This window comes from Salvelinus namaycush, chromosome 37 (genome assembly GCF_016432855.1).
Source record: "Salvelinus namaycush isolate Seneca chromosome 37, SaNama_1.0, whole genome shotgun sequence".
Classification (NCBI taxonomy): domain Eukaryota; kingdom Metazoa; phylum Chordata; class Actinopteri; order Salmoniformes; family Salmonidae; genus Salvelinus; species Salvelinus namaycush.
Genome location: NC_052343.1, coordinates 18,310,577 through 18,333,678, shown reverse-complemented (window position 1 = coordinate 18,333,678; position 23,102 = coordinate 18,310,577). Strand labels below are relative to the sequence as shown.

Sequence of the window (23,102 nt, the reverse complement as noted above, 5' to 3'; positions counted from 1 at the left end):
TTGGAATTCTTATTTCAGTCATATTTTTCCTCAGTTTTCAGTACCACCCTTTTCCTTCAGGCGTTGGACCTGTGTTAAGTCTGGTATGATGGCAGTCGTTTTTGAAAGGAGCTCGAGGTTTGGTGCGTGAAAAAAGAGAAAGAATGAGTTGGAGTGAGTGAAGATAATGCGATGATGGGCTTTGGTGCAGGTGAACATTCCTTGGTGTCATATAGCAGAGGGTGAAGGGAGAGTGTCTTTCTGTCAAACGGGTTGGTGGCATTTTATTTGTGACAGTGGACACTGTTGTCTATGGCATGTATGCTAAGTCAACCAGCCTAATATTGCTTAATGGTCTACTGACAGGTGTGTTTCAGAGGAAGGGGTTGAGCTTTTATCTTGGCTAGTCAGTCAGACAGTCAGGCTCCTGTCACTCTTGCTACCTGGCTGCTGCTACCTGCTAGACAGTTCTGTCACCTAGAGGAAGCCCTAATACAGGTGTCTCAGAGACCGGTGTTGTTCACCTCCAGTTGAGCTGGTAGAGCAGAGACCGAGGCACCTGATACAGGTCTAACAGGTGTGTCTGTGTCTAGAAGAAAGATGGGTATGTGTCACCTAGAGTAGACACGTCTATCTGATACACGTCTATCTGATACACGTCTATCTGATACACGTCTGATACCGCTGTGTGTGTGTGTCGCCTGCAGGAAGTGTTGAACATCAACAAGCCATTGATAGATTACACAGAGAACAATGCCATGATCTGCTCCTGTTCAGGTGACTGCTACTGTGTACACAGCAGGGTTGGGATCAATTCAGTTTCAATGCAGTCAATCCAGGAAGTGAACTGAAATTCAAGAACTGCAAACTTCTCATAGAAAGTGAATGGAAACTTTTCAATGATTGAATTGAAATGGAAGTTACCCCAACCCTGGTACACAGACCAAAAGAAAGTTGAGCGTTGTGAGATGTTGAGAACAGACAGAATACCGGCCCAGGCGAAGACAGTTGGAGTAGAAAGGAAGTCACTGCCCATCTAGGTGTGTAATAGCTGCTATTTCTGCCTCATCCTTCACATTGAGTAGCCTCCATTCCCTTAGCAGCAGATCAAAAACACTCACATCAGCTCTGTTCCATCCTTCTGACTCTGTGTTGTTACACAGGTACCTTTCTTCCCCACACACACTACTGTCTCTCCGTATGTGTGTTCCCTCCTCTTGCCGTGTCTAACGCGGTCTGACACACACTTGTGCAGAAGCGTACACACACACTAACTACTTCAGGAGGATTGGGCAGTAAAGCTGGCAAGAAATCAATCCTCTCTCCCTCTTCTCCCTTCTTCCACTCTTCTGTCCTCTGAGCTCTGTATTAAATATGTAGAGCCCTGTGCTGTGCTGGGTGTTTGAGGTAGTGTAGTGTCTCCTCAGGGAACACTGATATGACTCCCATCAACACAGCTCTGAATGACGTGTGTGTACATAAGCACTTACAATGAGGATTGTAGTCTGTTACTGTACACACACACACACACACACACACACACACACACACACACACACACACACACACACACATAACACACACACACACACAATGACTTAGTGTGCTCTGGTGAACACTTAAATTGACTGGCATGCACTCACACACACTGACTGGTGTCTACAGTAAAATGATCATAATGTGAAAAACAACCAGCAGCGTTGCAGTTTGACACTCAAACCTGTGCACCTGGCACCCACTACCATACTCCGTCATAAGGCACTTCAATATTTTGTCTTGCTCATTCACCCTCTGAATGACACATGTCTCGAGGCTTAAAATCCTTCTTTAACCTGTCTCTTCCACTTCATCTACTCGATTCAGCTGGTCGGTCTGTCATGGAAAGAGCGGGTGTTCCTAATGTTTTGTACACTCGGTGTATGTGTGTCTTTTTGTATTGTGTTGACTGTCATGTTGAGCGTCATTGTAACGCGCAACCAGTGTTTGTGTCATGTCTTTCACGCAGGGCTGGCCTGCTGTTCCACACTGCACCAAGTGTCCTTCACTGCTACCTATTGATTACCTCACACACTCTGTTCCTCGCCCACTGCAATTTATTTATGTCCACTCACCCACTTTATACTTTGCTGTTGCTATTGAACTGTCTATCTCTGACACACACACACACTGAGAGATGGAGGAGCATGATATAGCGAACTGTATATTGAGATTCTGATGAATTGTGACATAAAAATGATTATCTGAGAGAGACAGACTTGATGCGGTGTGTTAGATGCTGTAGGAAGGATCGTTATGTGCTCATGGGGTTGTCTGTCTGGAGGATATTGTCGGTAATGCCTTTTGATGCATGTACAGCAGTTTGATATTCTTCATATGTGACATGCGGGGGTGGGTGTGCATGTGTAAATGTGGTTATTAGTATGCATACATTGTGTGTGCGTGACAGTATGTGTGTGTGTCAGCCTGTATGATTGTGTTTTTGTAACACTAAATGTGTGCATGCATTTATAGTGTGCTATGTGTAATGTTAGTGTTAAGGACAGACGCTGTGAAGAGCACATCTATAGCAACACCATAGTAGGTGGTAATGAGTTCCATCACAGGAGGCTGCTGTGGGGAGGACGGCTCATAATAATGTCCGGAACGGAGCAAATGGAATGGCATCAAACACCTGGAAACCATGGAAACCATGTGTTTGATACCATTCCACTGATGCCGCTCCAGTCATTACCATGAGCCTGTTCTCCCCAATGAAGGTCCCATCAACATCCTGTGACTTCCATGTATGATCAGCACAAGGCTCCCACAACCTCGAACACCTCCCAGGGAACACAGTAGACGTGAGAGGAACTATATATAACTGTGGTTCTGGTTTGCATCGGGATTCCACACCCATATGCCCACAGGCCCATTAGATGTCCATGCAAATAACGTGTGCATAATTGAATGTGTATGTTACTTGCACTGTAACCCTGCATAATCAACAACAAACTAAACCTAGTCACGGTAGCTCGCCACATAACGATAAGTCCTTATTTTCGACATACAAAATCTTACCCTCATTGCCTATTCTATTCCATTGTTTTTATGCCCAATAGTTCACCATGGCAGAGGAGAATTGTCTTAATGAGAGTTTAAATGCAGAGCTAGAGCCGGGCCTGTGCCGTTCTGGCTCTGCAGATTCTCTTGAGGGGCTTCGGATGAAAAGGAGAGAGAATGCAACTGGAGAGCGGGGCCATTACGGCTCCCCGTTCTGTTAATCAGTCTCTTATTCGAGGTAGTCTACTGGAGACGGACCCCAATTAGCCGCCTGCTGTGGCCGAGAGGATACATCTCAGTAGCCTGAAGTCATCTCCTCTCTTTCCTCCATCTCTACTGACATTGAACAAAGATAGCTATAAGTGATATTAAATTCTTGCAAGGCATCCTCCTCGATATTGCTTTGACCTAACACAGCCTCACCTGAGACTAGCACAGATGCCATTTCAGAACATCTCTTTTTATGTGTTAGTAGAGGAAACCGTAGTGTAAATGTTAGTTTGTCTCACCTCAATCCCCTCAGTAGGAGGCTGCGCCCTGGGCTGTGATCCCTCTGTGCATGGCGGAGTAGTGCTCCAGTAGTTAATGAAGGGGATGTTCTCCCAGGCAGAAGGTCACAGGGCAGGTAAACAGACCAATGGGTGACAGACCAGGCCCCAGGGAGGGAGGCGGAGGTTAGGGACAGTTCACATTATGACACGCTAGCTACCTGCAGTGACCTGGGTTCTTATAGTACAACTCCTAGTTATCCGGACCGGACTGTGTGTGCATGCCTTGTTATGGACCTGCCAGCTGCAACCTGTGTATGTTCTCTCTGTTGCTGGGATGAACAGCTATTTGGTGTGATTGTGGGTTGGTGTATATTGTCTTTGGACTACTACAGCCTGCCTATTCCTATCCCTATTGGTCCTTCTCAGCCGGACTGGACAGCTACATTTGGCTAATGCAGCAGGCCGGACTGGATCCAACCACCGCTGTGCCAGTGTAAAGTGGACTGTAAATATTGACGCAGAGACAGCGATAGGGGAGCCGCGTCCTTGTCAGAGAGAGAGGGTATGAGGGAGAGAGAGAGATACCCTGCCTTCTCCCAGGGTGCCTGTCGGTGCCTTAATGCACCATGGCAGGGAGCACACGGTCTCCCTGCAGAGAGAGGGGGAGATCAACGTCAAACACTCACACACCCACACTCAATTGTATGCATACACACTGTCTTTCCTGCTGTTACACACACACATACACAGACACACACAGACACAGGCTTGGTGTCCCTGACATCCGTTTAATCCCAGTGTAAATGCATGGGGCCAGCTCTGGAGTCACCCTAGATTAATACTGGGCCTGTCTGACAGACTACAGCTTCAGTACAGCACCAGGCCCAAGCAGGCAGCAGCCAACAGCAGTCCACGTGGTGGTGGTTATATTGTGTATAGTGTGTTTATTATTAGCAGCAGTAATGTAAGACTAGCATACTTGAAGAGGCAGTTCCCAAAGTGATCTGAATTCCTCTCCATCACCCCATCTCTCCCATTCATCCTCTCTTCTATCATTGTATGCCCTTGTCCTTATCTACCCCCCCCCCCCCCCCCCCCCCCCCCCCCCCCCCCCCCCCCCCCCCCCCCCCCCCCCCCCCCCCCCCGTACACCTCCAATATGTGTGATTATGTATGCGGCGCCTGGTTACCAGGATACAGGGTCGCTAGGGAGCGAGGTGTGTGTGTTGGGCTGAATGGATGTTGGTAATGTACCACTGTTAAGCCTTTAGGATCTAAGGGCTAGACTTCTCCTCTCCCTGACTGAGCAATGGGATTACTTCAGCTCTCTCTTCATCCTCATCCTCATCTCTATCAGTGCTGATCAATCCGTCTAGACCTAATCTGTAACCCCATCATCTGGGGTCAATGTAACCGTGTTTGTCTCATGTGTCCGTTGATGCGCAAACTTAAAAAGTCAACAAAAAAACAATACAGATGGATTTTATGATCAGCAACAATTGGATTGTTTGGCCAATGATGAATGACCCTTTAATCTGTTTGGGTCAATGACTTTTCTAGCTGAGGTATAATAAATGTGTCGCTCCGGGAGCGGAGATGTGTGTGAGGGCAGGGAGGGTAATAAAACAGGCTTATCTCTGCTCGGTAGGAGATTAAAGATGCAGAGCTGGAGACGCTACAGATTTGGGCTGACATATTAAGGAGAGATAAACGAGCGTATCCCAAACGAAGGCAGCAGTGGAGGATAGCAGGATGGGAGAAGGGAGAGGCAGGGATAAGTGCAGCATAGTGCAGCTAGGGCAGGTCAGCCAGCCGAGGTCATATGGGCCTGTTGGCTGGGGAAGCATGTTAAGAGGTAGACCTGTATCACCGAGAGAGGTAAACGGGCAGGCCGCACCGAGAGAGGTAAACGGGCAGGCCAGCACCGAGAGAGGTAAACGGGCAGGCCAGCACCGAGAGAGGTAAACGGGCAGGCCAGCACCGAGAGAGGTAAACGGGCAGGCCGCACCGAGAGAGGTAAACGGGCAGGCCGCACCGAGAGAGGTAAACGGGCAGGCCGCACCGAGAGAGGTAAACGGGCAGGCCAGCACCGAGAGAGGTAAACGGGCAGGCCAGCACCGAGAGAGGTAAACGGGCAGGCCGCACCGAGAGAGGTAAACGGGCAGGCCGCACCGAGAGAGGTAAACGGGCAGGCCGCACCGAGAGAGGTAAACGGGCAGGCCGCACCGAGAGAGGTAAACGGGCAGGCCGCACCGAGAGAGGTAAACGGGCAGGCCGCACCGAGAGAGGTAAACGGGCAGGCCGCACCGAGAGAGGTAAACGGGCAGGCCGCACCGAGAGAGGTAAACGGGCAGGCCGCACCGAGAGAGGTAAACGGGCAGGCCGCACCGAGAGAGGTAAACGGGCAGGCCGCACCGAGAGAGGTAAACGGGCAGGCCAGCACCGAGAGAGGTAAACGGGCAGGCCAGCACCGAGAGAGGTAAACGGGCAGGCCGCACCGAGAGAGGTAAACGGGCAGGCCAGCACCGAGAGAGGTAAACGGGCAGGCCGCACCGAGAGAGGTAAACGGGCAGGCCAGCACCGAGAGAGGTAAACGGGCAGGCCGCACCGAGAGAGGTAAACGGGCAGGCCGCACCGAGAGAGGTAAACGGGCAGGCCGCACCGAGAGAGGTAAACGGGCAGGCCGCACCGAGAGAGGTAAACGGGCAGGCCGCACCGAGAGAGGTAAACGGGCAGGCCGCACCGAGAGAGGTAAACGGGCAGGCCGCACCGAGAGAGGTAAACGGGCAGGCCAGCACCGAGAGAGGTAAACGGGCAGGCCAGCACCGAGAGAGGTAAACGGGCAGGCCGCACCGAGAGAGGTAAACGGGCAGGCCGCACCGAGAGAGGTAAACGGGCAGGCCGCACCGAGAGAGGTAAACGGGCAGGCCGCACCGAGAGAGGTAAACGGGCAGGCCGCACCGAGAGAGGTAAACGGGCAGGCCGCACCGAGAGAGGTAAACGGGCAGGCCAGCAATCACCTGGAGACCGCTTAATTATGCACCAGCTATCTTATGCGACAGTGCTCTAGTGTTGTAGAACTTTGGCAGTATTGGCAGTATTTTTTTTAATATTTTAAAACTCTAGCAGTATTTTAGACCATACCTCACATTGAGAATACAGGTAGAATCCTTGAGAATACACCGAGTGGCTAAACCCTGTCTCAATCTGTGGATGGGGGTGTGAGTGAGTGGGAGGGTATGGGGGTGTGAGTGAGTGGGAGGTTATGGGGGTATGAGTGAGTGAGTGGGTATGGGTGTGCAGCACACCACAGATAATTGTGGGTGTGTATAAATGTTGGTGTGAGTGACGGGGATATTGGATAGTATACAAGATGGCCCTGCCAGCTGGACTCTGCTCTGTGTGTGTGTGCGCGCGCAACCGTTTGGCTAAATTCATGGAGCCCAGTCCGTCCTTGTCGGAGGGCAGCGGAGCACGGCGCCAGCTGAGACACAGCGGACATGCTCGGGCTGTCTGGGAGATTTCATTAGAACGAGACATGGCTGGCATCCACCACAGATACAGAGGGCATGATCTCTATTCACCACTGCTGGAGTTACTCAGACAGCGGCTGCATCTCAATACTCTAAAGTGGCTTCCTCTCCTTTATCTGAACTGATCTGAAAAGAAAGTACCCTAATAAATTATGCTTACCAGATAAAGCTGTCACCGGCCCAGTTTATTCCCTATCAGTAAAAAGGAAAGGAGAGGAGGGGAGGAAATCACTTTGGACTATTGAGTTTTATGGAGAGAGGGAGGAAAAGTATGTACAGGATACACATGGTATGCTGTATATCGTCCAACTAAATTGTTACTTGCAGGTTCCTTCTTGACAAAGCAACAACAATAAGAAATAAAATATATGAATAGGAACATAAAGTAAACGGCTCAGTAGAATAGAATAAACATTTTAGCATCGGAATAATACAGGAAGGCACAATTTATAGTACAATATTCGCACATGTATCGGGGAAGGGGGGATTGGAGGACAAGTGAGGGATAAAAAAAGATATGGATGGTTGAGTTAAGATGGAGCAAGAAAGCACTATAGACAACAAGGGAGCATGGATATAGCTAGATACATAGTCGACGACCACGGGAGTGATGAAGAGCAAAGAGAGGACGGAACAGAGGTAGTGACGATTATTAGTACTTCAGAGCCGCTGTTATGGAGACACAGCACCGCCATGTGGACAACCGGCTGTATTACATCAAAATCACCTAGTAACACTCCCTTCTAAGTCCTATAACTGGACTACTGCCATGTTGTAAATCTTTCTGTCTCATAAGACCTATTAAACTAGACACATTAAACATGCCATGTTCTGAACAATAATGACTTTATAAATGTCAGGGTAAACTACTCTTGAGATCGTTTTAAGAAATTGTCATTTATTATTCACTGTTTTAGATCGTTTTAGTGGGAAACCAAAGCGTTTGTATTTTATTTACATGTTGTGGTCTAATTGAAAACAACTGCTTTTTACATGTGAAAAGGTCATTGGATGCTCCATTGTTTACATTACAGAGCGTTGCTATAAGGTCATCAGTACCACAGCCATAATTGTAAGCCTAACAACATTCAATCATGGGACAACCAATTACTTTCCCTGTGTAACTCTCCTCCAATTAGCTGAGCTCCTCATTGACATTTAACACTCCCTCATTTGCATAATCCCCTGTGCAATGATGGGGAGAATAATGAGATGGGTCACACCGTGTGTGTACTTCTGTCTTGTGTATAATCTTATTGTTAGTATTGGTACTAGTGGTCATGGTTCATTAGAGAAAGGTACTACAGTCACTATGTCTGATTGTCTGCCTCCCCATGTGACTATAGTCTACACTAATGTAGACCTTTCTTCTGTAAAGGCAGACACATACTTTCTCTGCATCTCGGCTTGCTCTCTCACACACGTCCACACTTTCTCTATACCTCTCATCCACACACACTTTCTTTGCACCTCTGTCTCACACACACACACCATTGACTGTAGTTAGGCCTACTTCATACTTGGGGATTACATTTTGAATTCCGCTTTCAGAACCTTTCACCACAAATGAAACGATATGTATTGAAATGCACTGTAGTTATTCCTGTGCATGTGGGACTACTCCAGCATGTGAATGTTATCACTACTCTGTTGTTGTTCTCGCTCTCTTTTCTCTCTCTGTACATGTCCCCTTAAACCTCCCTTCTATTCTTTGTCTTCCTTCCTATCTCACTTTTTCTCTCATCCCTCTCTCTCTCTCTGCAGGCACTCGACTGCCAGTGAAGGGTCCCACTACAAGCGGTGTTATAGGAGGGATCAGTGGTTCTGCTGCTGGCCGTTATCGGCAGTGTTGTGGTCTTGGTCCGTAAAAAACGCAACCAGCACAATGGAGAGTGAGTGTTTGTGTGTCTGTCACTCATACTAAGTGATCATCCTTACTGTTTTTTTTTTTATTCCTCCCTTTCTCTCTTTCTCAGTGGTCCACCCAAGTACAAGCCCCCTCCCCCTAAGAAGCAGCAGACCACCAGCAGCAGCAGCTCTACTGATAGGGTGAGGGATGCTGGTCAGCCATAACACTTTTAGACTTGCTGTGATGGGAGATGTTTATATATCTCTATATGGCCCCTCAATTTGTATTTTACAATACCACAACATGTTTTTATCAACATTGTTAAAAGATTATGCAGATTAGGAAAGCGTCCATCTGAAATTGGTTTATGAGTAGATGAGAATAATCCTGTCTGTGTGCGCGCATCTGCAGCTGAACACCAGTCGAGACCCTGTGGAGAGCAAGGACGGATCCATGGACCACCTGTACTACGCTCCCCAGGATGCCGAGCCCAGCACGGTAAGAACACAGCCATACATGGGGTGCATCTCTCAATAGTCCTTCTCTCCCGAATCCTTTCCTCAATCTTCAGACATAAATAGACCTGGGTGGGTGAAAGCAAATTCCCAGCTGGCCTCCTTGATATTGCTTCCAGCTGGCCTGTGTTTTCCTATCAGTGAAGATGGAGTGACTGGAGACCAGGAGAGGAAGCCATTTTAGACTATCGGGATACATTAAGCTCTGTAGCTTTGGCTTATAAAGTGTCTCAACCCAACTCTTAGTTCATTATCTATATCATTCATAATACATCCTGGTAAAGGATTCATGAAACAAAAATAAATAAATCATTTAACATCTACTTCTGATCATTAATTGATCAGTTACTCAACATGATTGCCCTATTTACCAGAACACAAACATGAGAACGTGTAGGAAACTGAAGGGTATGGAGGGCTTCTATGTGGATAGAAGCGGTTAAACTGAATATGCTATAGATAGAAACAAGTATTTTTAATACTGTAGAAACCATTGCCTTGGTAAGCTAGTTACAATTTCCCCCCTGTGATTTAACCCTATTGGAGCAGTGGTTTGCACGTTTGTCCATTGGCTAGAAGACCTGGGTTCAAGACCTGCTGCCAACATACTGACTCAACTCCAGCCACTTTAATAATGGAAAAACTGATGTAATCAATTTATCACTAGCCACTTTATATTATATAATATTTACTTACCCTACATTACTCATCTCATATGTATATACTGTACGCTATACCATCTACTGCATCTTGCCATCTTGATGTAATGTATCACTAGCCACTTTAAACAATGCCACTTTATATAATGTTTTCATACCCTACATTACTCATCTCATATGTATATACTGTACTCTATACCATCTACTGCATCTTGCCATCTTGATGTAATTAAATGTATCACTAGCCACTTTAAACAATGCCACTTCATATGTTTTCATACCCTACATTACTCATCTCATATGTATGTACTGTACTCTATACCATCTACTGCATCTTGCCTATGCCGTTCGGCCATCACTCATTTATATATTTTTATGTACATATTCGTATTCATTCCTTTTACAGGTAGTTGTTGTGAAATTGTTAGGTTATATTACTTGTTAGATATTACTGCATGGCCGGAACTAGAAGCACAAGCATTTCGCTACACTCGCATTAACACCTGCTAACCATGTGTATGTGACAAATAAATTTGATTTGATTTGTTGCTCTGTCAGTTTGTTCGCTAATGCAAGGGTCACTAGAATACTATGAAGACTGCATTGGTTCTCCTTATTTTTATATGATTATTCAGATTATTTTGTATGATTATTTTTCCCACCAGGACTTGGACGCGTGTACAGTGATGAGGAATACAATCGTGATGCGGAGTTGCGCTACACTGGCGCCCCCTCTGGCTGGGATGAACCCAGGCTGAACGAAGTCCCGCCCATGTACGCCCCCAATCAGTACAAGGCCAATGATTACCAGGACAACGAGGAGGACCACCCCCCTGCCACCGGAGCATCTCGTGGAGACAGCTTTGTGTCCCAGGCCATGTTTGTGTGAAGACGGGAGACATTGGAAGTGTGTGTGGGACTAAACTTGTTTGTACGTGAAGAACATCGGACACTGGATGTGTGTGTCTGTGGGATGGCTGCAGTGTGTGATGGTTGTAGTCATTGCTGTTCAATCAGTGTCTCCAATCTAGAATTTTACATTGTAAACTAAAGTGAGCGTATATATTGGGTTCTAATAACGGGAATCATGTCTTTTAAAGGGGGATCCGCTTTACTGTTAAAATGCTGTGCAAGTCAGACACAACATAAAACAACACTAACTTGTATCGCGGTTGGTTGAAACTCCTTTGCATGGTGTGGTTAAAGTACAGTATGTGTGTGTGAGATTGTTTAATAGGCACAGATCCAGGGCCAGTTTACCCCCTTTGAATCCTAACCATTACCATTAGGGGATAACGCAACACTGACCTTGGATCAGATCAGTGTGTATTGATAGCTCCATCATACTGTGTAATGTAGCTGGGGTCAGGAGACTAGTAGTAGTACACTACTCTGAGCTAAAGGCAGTAGGATGATGTTGCCTATAGACACTGGTGGAAGGTCAGTTGTGTGTTTTACTCCCTAAGGATTATGTTTAAGATTTTACATAATGTAATCTGATCCTAGATCTGTGTCTAAGATACAATTCTGGATTTCCGGAGCCCAATACAAGCCATAAGAGATGGGCAATCAATTGCCTGAACAAAAATCAAACAATGTAAGTTACTGACAATCTTGTGTATATATAAAAAGGAAATCTATGTTACCTTTTAACATTGACGTGTCTAAACATTGATGATTTGTGCCTGTTCACTCAGGATTTAAAAGCTCTATTCACATGCTCTACCACAGTATGTTGGTTACAGAATGTATTACGTAGGCCTACTGTTGAAATGTCCAATATTGTCAGGGTCTAGGTTTTTATACAACTTCAGAGTCTTCTTCTCTATACAATCACTTAATTGTTAAACCAGATGTGCCTATTTTTGTAGCGTGTCAGATTTTAAAATGTGAATCAAACAGAATTCTGAATGATTTTGTCATCTTTGTGAGAGATGGATTTGACCTGTTTTTACTACGCTATGTATGTTTTTACAGCAAAGCCTGATGTACTGGTTACTTGATGATTTTAAATTCATTAAACATTTAAACTGTGTGGTCAGTATTGCTGCGGTCACATTTTCTCATCTTGCTTAAATGTTTTTTTTGTTTCATCTGATGAGTTGGGGAGTTAACGGAAACGGAAGTACATAAGCGTCCAGAAGGGGGAACTCTGAGGCTTGAGAAAGCGGTTAGTGCTATCGGGAATCCTTGTAACCTTAACCGTTTAATATTTAAACTTCCAGTGGGGTAAGGTCAGAGTTGGGACGTCCCAATGATCCCGTTTAGACTTTACCCTGAGAACTCCTGTAAAGAGGCTGTCCACTCCACCCTATAGGCCTAGAAATCCTCTATCTTTTCCTCTCAACCAGGGGTATAAAACATCCTCCTTTAGCCCTGTAACTAACCTGTTGTAATGATGCTCATTAAGAACATCTGCCTGGGTGCCAGTACATTCCCACTTTATATGTTTTATATTTACATCATGTTACTTTGAAACAAATAACTAGTCAATACCCTGGACGTACAGGACACAGAGAAAGAGGCTTGTTACAGCTTTACACTTCAATAACAGTTGAACTGCCAAACAATCCGGTAAGGATTCAGTCTGTGCCTGTGTCGGCAGGATCGCCCTGCAGTTTGGAGCCAATGATCAAACAAAGGTTTGGGTTGGTGAAGTAATCTGAAAGAGAGAAAATATCATGTTAGTTCTATGTAGAGGACTGTCCCTGTCTGTATATTGGTGTGTGTGTGTCAGTTTGTGTTGTTGATTGAACCCACCTGCTGCATACTCTCGAATGTCTGTGGGTCTTTTGAGAAATACATCTCTGTAAAAAAACAAGAAGCAGGTACCCAAGCAATTGGCCAGTTAGACTGCATTACTGTAGCTAAGTATGAAATATAATTCTATTTGTTATTGATGTCTGGAGCTGGAGCGCTTGAGAGCCCTAATGGAGATGGAGAATAATATGTCTGAAAATATACCGTCAGTCAGTGCCAGCCAATTAACAAACCTTAAAAAGTCGCTTATTAAGACCTCCGTCTCTGGATGCTCTCTCAAATATTTTTCATTGTTGATTCTCGTATTGATCTATAAAAAAATACTGAATTAGCGAATGGCTCTGCAGAGGACAGAGGGACAATTCTAATCTGTCAAGACTGATGAAAGAGAGGGGAGACATCTGAATTTCCATTTTATTCGACAGACAACCTAACATCATACTTCAAGATCTGTCTAATATACATTGTTGGCTTTGCTTGTCCAGGGAAGTATAAAGGTGAATGTCCATTAACTTTACTGTCCATTCTACTCTTTCCCATGCCTCATGATATTGGGAAAAGCCAGGTGGGCAATGGCAATAGCAGATTCAAAGTTACCCCACGTAATGTTTGTCATTGCTGAGCCTATCTTTAACCAAGGAATTTCTGCTAGCTAACTATTAGCTGGATGAATGCAAAAATAATGCAGTGATAGAACAAGAAATCCTATTGTATATTAATTCCTGATTCTATCGATAGAACTAACGTTAGCTAACTAAATGTTGTTGGAGAAGCCAAGGAGCACTCATGGAGCGAACGACGTTAACTACCTACAGTAGCTAAAGTGTTAGCTAGCTAACTTACCTTAAATTGTCGGAGTTTCTGTTGTTGCGCGATGCTTAATGCACCAAAGTCCAGTTTCTCCAAACCACTTTTATCAGCCATTTGATCTCATCAGCTAGCTAATATCCCTTTGATAGCCTGCTTGCTACCGTTAATCTCTTTACTAAAACAAAACCCGCCTGTTGTTGACAAGCCCCACTGTTACCATGGCAACAGCCTGAGTATAACAGAAGCAACACTTTTCCCACAGAGTTTATCTTTGCTTTCCCCCATGACATCTTTGTAGGTCTCTATGGCTCTGGGTGGCAGCCAATGTGACAATGTTTTTCAGAGCCTGTATTGAGGGATCCAGCCACAGGACATGAGAGTTCTGCCATATTGCCCAAACAGCTCATCATATGTTGTGACCTAAGCAAGTACCTCTGGAGTAGATGTCTCTACTACAGGTCCATGCAGGGAGACCAGAACACTCATGGATGGATACTTGGTGTGTGAGATTCGTGTTTGCTCCTATTCACTATTGTAGACTATAGAGCACACACATTTTCTTCAGAAAATTGACCTTTTCTAGTTTTACTTACATTTGACTCAAGTCATGTGTAATATTTAATATAACCATTAATATGAATGAATATGCTTCATTTGGTTACAGATTCAAATCTTAGAATTGTATTGAGGGGGTTTGGACAAGTAGGGTTGGCAGGGCAGTCAAGAGGAGGGAGGTGTGTACACATGAGGGACTTGGTATAGAGAAGCCTGGGGACACGCTCTCTCAAAGGAAGGGGTTAATGACCTTAATAACCCAACAATAGTGACCTATAGCGACCTTGTCAAGCGGTTTGGACCACCTGTTGTAACAGTTAAGGTGTCACGAACCCCATCACATTTATTAGGCCAATTACTGTCTGGAACATTTTCAAGTGTCCCCCTGTCTATTCTTCCATCACATTCATTAGGCAAAATACTGTTAGGCAGACCTCTTCACGATATGGTTTCAAAGCAATTTTCTGATAGCCCTAGGGGCTCATTATCAGTGGTGTAAAGTACTAAAGTAAAAATACATTAAAGTACTACTTCATTTACTTTACTATTTATATTTTTGACCCATTTTACTTCAGTACATTACTTACTTTTTATTCCATATATTTTCCTTGACACCCAAAAGTACTCGTTACATTTTGAATGTTTAGCAGGACAGGAAAACAGTCAAATTCATGCACTTATCAACCGCACATCCCTGGTCATCCCTACTGCCTCTGATCTGGCAGACTCACTAAACACACATGCTTTGTTTGTAAATGATGTCTGAGTGTTAGAGTGTGCCACTGGCTTTCCGGAAAGAAAAAAAAAAGAAAATGGTACCATCTGGTTTTCTTAATATAAGGAATTTGAAATTATTTATACTTTTACGTTTGATACTTAAGTATATTTTAAACCAAATACTTTAAGACTTTCACCTAAATAGAATTTTACTGTGTGACTTTTACTTGAGTCATGTTCTATTAAGTTATCTTTACTTTTACTCAAGTATGACAGTTGGGTACATTTTCCACCACTGCCCATTATAATGTATAGCACTATCACTTTTCTCTATTCCACTGCAGTTGTAAATTACTTAAACTAAAAATATGCCACAAAAAATGTAACCTCCAGCCCACTCTTAGTAGGTGACCTTTGGTAAGTGTTTAGACTGGTTATAAGTATCCTTCAACCACACAGCTGCATACAACGTGTATAAAAGGTATAAAATGTAGAGGAGACACCTAAATGAGTCTGTAGAGTGTAGATAGAAGAGAAAAGGCTCTGAGCAATCCCTCCTAGATCCAGGGACTGCTTCTGCTACTCGTACTACTACATCTGATCAGCACCATGGCTTCAACAAAGTTAAACAGTACTGAATGCTCTCTCTAAACCTCACCTTCTGAACCGGACAACTTTTCAAGAGGAGCATGACATGCCGGATCTGTCTGCCTGTTTTTTCCAGCACATCGCTTCAGGGAAAAAATATATCTTTCTGATTTTTAGTCGTTCTTTTTCTCTTCTCTCTGGTGATGAACAGCTACCTACTCATTGGATTGGTGACACTTAAAGAGCGCTTCTGGCAGCTGTTCTACACTTTGTTACATTTTCAGATGATATGTGGTCTTTTGCATAGCTTCGTTGAAGCATTCATTGTTTTGCACTCTGTTCTGCTCCAACATACTGTGATTATCAGGGGGTGGTGAATGGAACATTTTAGTATTATGTGTACCATCCTTTGGAGTGCTCAGATGACTCTAGCCCTCATGGAAATAGAAAGATATGTGTTTATTTGCCACAGCATCCTCTACCTGAGCATAATGACTTCTAGGCATGTATGGCTTGCCTTGGGGCTAGTCTGGGTACTGAGTGCCATTGCTGGTAATTATCACTTGGTCCAGCTCAACATGGGACACACATGGTGCATTTAATAGAGCCACTGCAGGGCTGCTATGTGAGTCTAGAATTGTGAGAGCATCTGTGCGCTTTAGTCCTGTGCAAGAAGTACTGTTCCATGGCCCTCCCGGCATCACCCTAACTCTTTCAATCTGAATTACTTGCCTCTGTTTTGGGCGTATGTACAATGAGGCACGCAGGGCTGTTGTGGCCCTCCCAACAAGACAACCACCGTGCTTGTAGAACTGTAACCTTCTACCTCTGTATGTTTCTACTGTAGCTGGTGCCAATAATCTACTGTCTAACCCGTCTGCAACTACACGAGCAAACTCTGCCCCTTCACTTGTCTCAACATATTTTTTGTGTTACTCATGGTGCATCAACCCTGTCGTCTATACCATCCGTAACCAAGAGGTGTGCACTGATACATCTGTGCCAAAGAAGTCAGGTGGAAAGAGAGCATTCAGCAAGAGGAGGATGAGGGGGAGGACAGTATTCAGGTGGATGAGTCCAACAGGGCAGAGAAAAGACCACAGAGGGATGGGGTGGGGCAGGAGGGGAGCAAGAGACTGCAACCCCTCTGTCCTTCCTCCTTTCTCTCTGGTTGATGTGTGACTCACTGATCTGACTGCAGGACATTTGGGAAGACAGCTAAATTAATTGATATCTTATTACAGTTGTGAGTGTTCACGTGTGCTAGTTTTCACTGGATGTGTTTTGGGACCCATTTAAAGGATACATTTATATGAGCCAGGAAAAACTGTAATCCATGTCTCATATTTCTTTAAACAGCCACGACAAATTTCAGCTAACTTTAACCACGGCTAGATAAAAACCAATAGGAGTGATGGGGCAACTGTGTTTATCCTAGCTCATAGACTACTTTCAGAGTAAGAAACAATCTAACATGAAGTTAATGAATTAATCCTCTTAAACTGTGTTTCAACGTCTTACTATGTACGCTTGTAATAAGTTAACATGTTTGAGGTGTGTTTCAGTTTCCACATCAGTCATTAAAACTCGTTTTTCAACCACTCCACAAATTTCTTGTTAACAAACTATAGTTTTGGCAAGTCGGTTAGGACATCTACTTTGTGCATGACACAAGTAATTTCTCCAACAATTGTTTACAGATTATTTCACTTATAATTCACTGTATTACAATTCCAGTGGGTCAGAAGTTTACATACACTAAGTGGACTGTGCCTTTAATAAATCTTCTTAGGGCTAGGGGGCAGTATTTGGAAGTTCGGATGACTGACGTGCCCAAAGTAAACTGCCTGTTACTCAGGCCCAGAAGCTAGGATATGCATATAATTGGTAGTATTGGATAGACAACACTCTGAAATTTCTAAAACTGTTAAAATAATGTATGTGAGTATAACAGAACTGATATGGCAGGCAAAAACTCGAAGAGAATCCATCCAGATTTCTTTTTTTGAGGTCACCACCCATTCAAACACTTGTCTATGGGATATTCAAAGGAAATCCTCCCATATTGCAGTTCCTATGGCTTCCACTAGATGTCAACAGTCTTTAGAAAAGGTTTCAGGCTTGTTTTTTGAAAAATGAGCTAGAATTTGTAGTTTTTCAAGGTGGCTCTCATTTGGACTGTAGTCTTGTGGCGCGCGTGGATGCGGGCGCCCACTTCGTTATTTATCTCCGGTATCAAACATACTATTCTCCGTCTTAAATTGTATAGTTTATTTACATGTTAGGGTACTTGAGGATTGATTAGAAACATTGTTTGACTTGTTTGGACAAAGTTTATTAGTAACCTTTGGGATTGCTTTGTCTGCATGTTGAACGACTGGAACGGGTGGATTACTGAATCAAACGCGCCAACTAAACGACCGTTTGTTGTGTAGCTGGGACCCTTGGGATTGCAAACAGAGGAATATCTTCAAAGGTAACTGATTTATTTTATCGCTCTTTCTGACTTTTGTGATGCCTCTGCTGGTTTGGAAAATGTTAATGATTTTGTATGCGGGGCGCTGTCCTCAGATAATCGCATGGTATGCTTTCGCCATAAAGCCTTTTTGGAATCTGACAAAGCGGCTGGATTAACAAGAAGTTACGCTTTTAAATTATGTATGACACTTGTATTTTCATGAATGTTTAATATTACAATTTTTGTATTTTGAATTTGGCGCTCTGCAATTTCAGCGGATGTTGGGGAGGTGGGTCACTAGCGCTCCACCTAGCCCGAAGAGGTTTGCCTTTAAACAGCTTGGAAAATTCCAGAAAAGGATGTCATGGCTTTAGAAGCTTCTGATTGACTCAAACGATGTCAATTAGCCTATCGGAGGTGTACCTATGGATGCATTTCAAGGCCTACCTTCAAACTCAGTGTCTCTTTGCTTGACATCATGGGAAAATCAAAAGAAATCAGTCAAGACCTCAGAAAAAAAATTGTAGACCTCCACAAGTCTGGTTCATCCATGGGAGCAATTTCCAAACGCCTGAAGGTACTACGTTCATCTGTACAAACAATAGTACGCAAGTATAAACACCATGGGACCACGAAGCCATCATACCGCTCAGGAAGGAGACGTGTTCTGTCTCCTAGAGATGAACGTACTTTGGTGCCAAAAGTGCAAATCAATCCCAGAACAACAGCAAAGGAACTTGTGAAGATGCTGGAGGAAACAGGTACAAAAGTATCTATATCCACAGTAAAACGAGTCCAATATCGACATAAGCTGAAAGGCCGCTCAACAAGGAAGAAGCCACTGCTCCAAAACCACCATAAAAAATCCAGACTATGGTTTGCAACTGCACATTGGGACAAAGATCGTACTTTTTGGAGAAATGTCCTCTGGTCTGATAATGACCATCGTTACGTTTGGAGGAAAAAGGGGGAGGCTTGCAAGTCGAAGCCCACCCGTGAAGCACGGAGTGGCAGCATCATGTTGTGGGGGTGCTTTGCTGCAGGAGGGACTGGTGCACTTCACAAAATAGATGGCATCATGAGGTGGGAAAATTATGTGGATATATTGAAGCAACATCTCAAGACATCAATCAGGAAGTTAAAGCTTGGTCACAAATGGGTCTTCCAAATGGACAATGACCCCAAGCATACTTCCAAAGTTGTGGCAAAATGGCTTAAGGACAACAAAGTCAAGGTATTGGAGTGGCCATCACAAAGCCCTGACCTCAATCCTATAGAAAATGTGTGGTCAGAACTGAAAAGGCATGTGCGAGCAAGGAAGCCTACAAACCTGACTCAGTTACACCAGCTCTGTCAGGAGGAATGGGCCAAAATTCACCCAACTTATTGTGGGAAGCTTGTGGAAGGCTACCCAAAATGTTTGACCCAAGTTAATCAATTTAAAGGCAATGCTACCAAATACTAATTGAGTGTATGTATACTTCTGACCCACTGGGAATGTGATGAAAGAAATAAAAGCTGAAATAAATAATTCTCTATTCTATTATTCTGACATTTCACATTCTTAAAATAAAGTGGGGATCCTAACTGACCTAAGACAGGGAATTTTTACTCGGATGAAATGTCAGGAATTGTGAAAGACTGAGTTTAAATGTATTTGGCTAAGGTGTATGTAAACTTCCGACTTCAACTGTATATTAGTGTAGTAACAACCATATTATGGTGAGTACAAAAAGAAGGACATTTAAAATGATTCCTTCAAGTAAAATAAATAAGTAAACACACACCCAAAATAGTTCAGATATGAAATAATTGGGAGTATAGATAGTGTGTGCAACTTTATTTTTCAATTATTCCTGCAACCCAGTGATAGGTGAAACTTTATTACGGAAGCCTACCACTCTAATCTAAATGAAGACACTTCCCTCATTTAATCCTTAAAGGGTACATCCATTTTTAGACTTACATTTGAGAATGGTTACATTTCTCCAGCCACATCCTTCAGCTGTTTAACAAAACAGTGGTGGGGTATCAACTTTGTTGTTGTTTGAAAGATTGCCCCTTTAACCACTGAAACACAACTCTTCAAAATGTAGGCTTATTATACAATATAGAAGTGGGTTATTTGACTTCACACAGCAGCGCCACACCACGTAGTATCCAGTACTCAGGCGGTGGAGCAGTCCTCAGTTCCACAGTAGCAATGTAATTCAGGTCCATCCTTACAGGCTTCTTATATATGGGACAGGAGTATAACCGGGCATCCTTGACACCTGAAATGACCACAGCAATGATACAAATCCATTACTTATACATGATGATAACATGAGTTTCTTTTTCACTGCATGTTGTCCATTCAGTAGGTCTGACATACTGTAACCATTGAACCTAAAAGTTAGATCATTTCTACTGACATATTCAACATATAATGTATAGATGAAAACAACAAGCAGCTGATTGAGATACTGTTCAATGAGTCTCCAGGAAGTTACAGTAAATACTGACTACAGCACTCACCATTGTTTTCAGCATACATCCTGACTACAGGCATCATCTCAAACAACACTTTGGGTTTGGAGTCGATGAGTTTGCAGTTCCTCCTGTCCCAGCCGGCCCCCTCCAGATAGAGGCCGTACACATACACCCCCTCAGAGGGCGGCTGGGTGATGTCATCCTTCATCCACTTGGTCACCTCGTTGCACAGCACCATACGGTCTAGGGCCCAGCCCTTGTTTGCACGAGTGATCTCCTACACACACAAAAACAAAGTTACATAGACTGGCTTTGTCTTTGTAGCGTCATGATCAACTATGACTGTGTGGTGTGTGCAACCTCTAAATATAATTAGAATGTGTGAATGTGCCGTCTGTACCTGTCTCATGGCGGTCAGGAAGCCCTGTGGGTTAAAGAACCCTGTCATCCAGAAACAGTTGGGCCGTCCTTCAAAGATCCACGCCTGGAACTGACGGTTTCTATCCAGCAACTCAGTAAACCAGAACCCTAGAGTGCTGGAGGCCCATGACGCCTAGAACACAGGAATACAGAAGTAGAAATAGAACACGGAATAGATAAGTAGAAAACTGAATATATGTGTATCCAGTGGCAGTAATAAACGTACCTTCTTCCAACGTGAGGGGATGCGTGCGTCATACATGCAGTCCAGCGCGTCCCGTAAGTTCTCACTCATGATGATGGTGCCGTCGATGGCCAGTTTGAGGTCGGTCAGCGTGTTCCTGACCAGCACGATGACCCTCTGCATGCGGTCTATCTCCTGACGCAGGAAGATGTTCATGGGCTGGAGCAGACCCATCTTCTGTAGCCTCTCTCTCACCTGGATATATTGAAAACATGTTCTTGTGAAATTACGCTTTAAATAAATGTTTATTTGATTTGATTCTTAACATATTGGAATGCAAATGCATAACACAGTTCTAAACATTAAAAAGTAAACCTGTATTGCAGTAAAAACATTCACTTCAAGTGGATTTCACTGCACTATGTGTCACGCCCTGACCTTAGATATCTCTGTTTTTCTATATATTTTGGTTAGGTCAGGGCGTGACTAGGGTGGGTACGCTAGTTTTTGTATGTCTAGGGTTTTTGTATGTCTAGGGGTTTTTGTATGTCTATGTTGGCCTGATATGGTTCCCAATCAGAGACAGCTGTTTATCGTTGTCTCTGATTGGGGATCATATTTAGGTAGCCATTTTCCTCATTTGTGTTGTGGGATCTTGTTTTTGCATAGTTGCCTTGTGCACTGCAATACTGCACGTTTGTTAGATTCTTTGTTGTTTTGTTGTAAGTTTCACTATTAAAGAATGTGGAACTCTATGCACGCTGCGTCTTGGTCCGATCCTTTCAATGAACGTGACACTATGGGGCATATTTTAGAAATACATTTTATTGCATGGGTTATTGTTAGATGACTTGCCGTCACCCTGTGAGAGTTTTTTAACGATCTACCTTGCTGCAGCAAGGTATTATGGGAAATAATATTTTTAATGGCCAGCACTGTATTAATCGTGGGTGATTATTTCCATTAGGGTTAGCTAACTCCAGACCAGTGCTACTCACTTCAAACGGTACGTAGTCTGGAGGTAGTTTCTCCAGCATGTCGTCAGCTAGCCTGGCCACAATGGCCTCCCTGGTCTCTCCTCCGCCACTGGAGCTGTCCTTAGGCTGGATGGACAGGATGGTGTCCAGGACGTCTTTGGCCAGCTTGCTCTGGTACGTTATGTCAGCATTGGGGTGCAGGCCAAACACCTCTGGAGTGTCGTAAGCCGGTAGGCCCTGCAGAGGAAAACACATAAATTAGGATTAGAGTCCGCATGTCTGTGCATTACCAAACTACAGTAAAACGTGTAATGCATTGTGGATACCTCCTTATAATGCATTATGAACAAGTTATTCATAGGAAGTGTTATCAAATGCCTCAATGCCAATCATAATGTATACAGCACACATCTTCATGCAGTCTGACTACATTAATTCAATATAATGTTACACAGCACTGTAAACTGCAGGAGAGACTTTGAGTGTGAAAAATGGACTGACCTGAATGTATGTCAGATATTGGTCCACGTTGGTACACTTGGGAATGCTGTAGCCTTTGTAGAAATAGAAGTCAGGTCCAAACATGTTTTCACTGAACCAGACCTTGGCGAAGGTGTTGAGCAGACGCTTGTCATAGTCGTCTGTCACCCTACCGCCATACTGGATCTCCCCGATCATGTAGCGCACTGTATTCCAGGATACACCCTGGGGAGACGTCAGACTACCATCATCACAGGAACAGACACATCTTACATAGGAAGACAGGTAGCAGTACTAACAGTAGAAGTAAAGATAGATCTTTACTTAGTTACAGCAGGAGCTTCTCGTCTCTGCACCTACCTTCTTGATGTCCATGTCATCCAGGTGGTTCTGAACAAACTGCACGGTGGCGTTGAAGTCAGCCTGGTTGAACTCGTAGGGGATGTTCCAGCCCAGGGGGCCGAATTTACGCCTCTCCTGTACCGTAGAGTGGAGGAACACCACCCCATACAGCATGGGCCTCCACTGGACCATGTTACTGACATCCAGCAGGTCCTGGTTAATGCCTGGAGCAACAAACAAGAAGCTAGGGTTAGGATTAGGGTTGTGGTTGAGGC

General features: G+C 44.2%; 2 protein-coding genes and 1 long non-coding RNA gene across 5 annotated transcripts in view; 1 reads left to right on the top strand and 2 right to left on the bottom strand.

The window, feature by feature from the left end:
• The first annotated feature begins 6,791 nt into the window (after positions 1-6,791).
• LOC120031648 lies at positions 6,792-12,091 on the top strand. 2 transcript variants are annotated; one of them, XR_005473746.1, is made up of 4 exons: positions 6,792-8,901; positions 9,018-9,090; positions 9,302-9,388; positions 10,730-12,091. It is a non-coding gene; the product is annotated as an uncharacterized LOC120031648 (long non-coding RNA). The 2 variants fall into 2 exon arrangements; XR_005473745.1 differs by having other exon boundaries at positions 6,792-8,933.
• Positions 12,092-12,646: 555 nt separating this feature from the next.
• LOC120031670 (RIIa domain-containing protein 1-like) lies at positions 12,647-13,748 on the bottom strand. Its single transcript, XM_038977465.1, has 4 exons — positions 13,668-13,748; positions 13,058-13,134; positions 12,825-12,871; positions 12,647-12,726 (listed from the first exon to the last, which is right to left on the bottom strand). Exons 1-4 carry the CDS (start codon positions 13,746-13,748, stop codon positions 12,647-12,649), a joined length of 285 nt encoding a protein of 94 aa, XP_038833393.1.
• A 6,025-nt stretch (positions 13,749-19,773) lies between these two features.
• dnah5 (dynein, axonemal, heavy chain 5) overlaps positions 19,774-23,102 on the bottom strand; it is a 63,092-nt gene continuing 59,763 nt past the window's right edge. For both annotated transcript variants that reach the window (XM_038977139.1, XM_038977140.1), the window contains exons 72-78: positions 22,846-23,051; positions 22,507-22,710; positions 22,027-22,242; positions 21,071-21,283; positions 20,825-20,977; positions 20,470-20,701; positions 19,774-20,225 (exon numbers count right to left, since the gene is read on the bottom strand). In XM_038977139.1, the coding sequence (XP_038833067.1) occupies positions 20,074-20,225; positions 20,470-20,701; positions 20,825-20,977; positions 21,071-21,283; positions 22,027-22,242; positions 22,507-22,710; positions 22,846-23,051 (1,376 nt within the window). In that variant the 3' untranslated portion in view covers positions 19,774-20,073. The remainder of the gene's footprint in view (positions 20,226-20,469; positions 20,702-20,824; positions 20,978-21,070; positions 21,284-22,026; positions 22,243-22,506; positions 22,711-22,845; positions 23,052-23,102) is intronic.

What these genes read in the sequence shown, in the direction of transcription:
- LOC120031670 (XM_038977465.1), bottom strand. Translation starts at nt 13,748, where the DNA reads ATGGCTGATAAAAGTGGTTTGGAGAAACTGGACTTTGGTGCATTAAGC. An exon ending in AGAAACTCCGACAATTTAAG is followed by an intron (nt 13,135 to 13,667) that starts GTAAGTTAGCTA and finishes ATTTTTTTATAG; the next exon opens with ATCAATACGAGAATCAACAA. An exon ending in TTAATAAGCGACTTTTTAAG is followed by an intron (nt 12,872 to 13,057) that starts GTTTGTTAATTG and finishes GTTTTTTTACAG; the next exon opens with AGATGTATTTCTCAAAAGAC.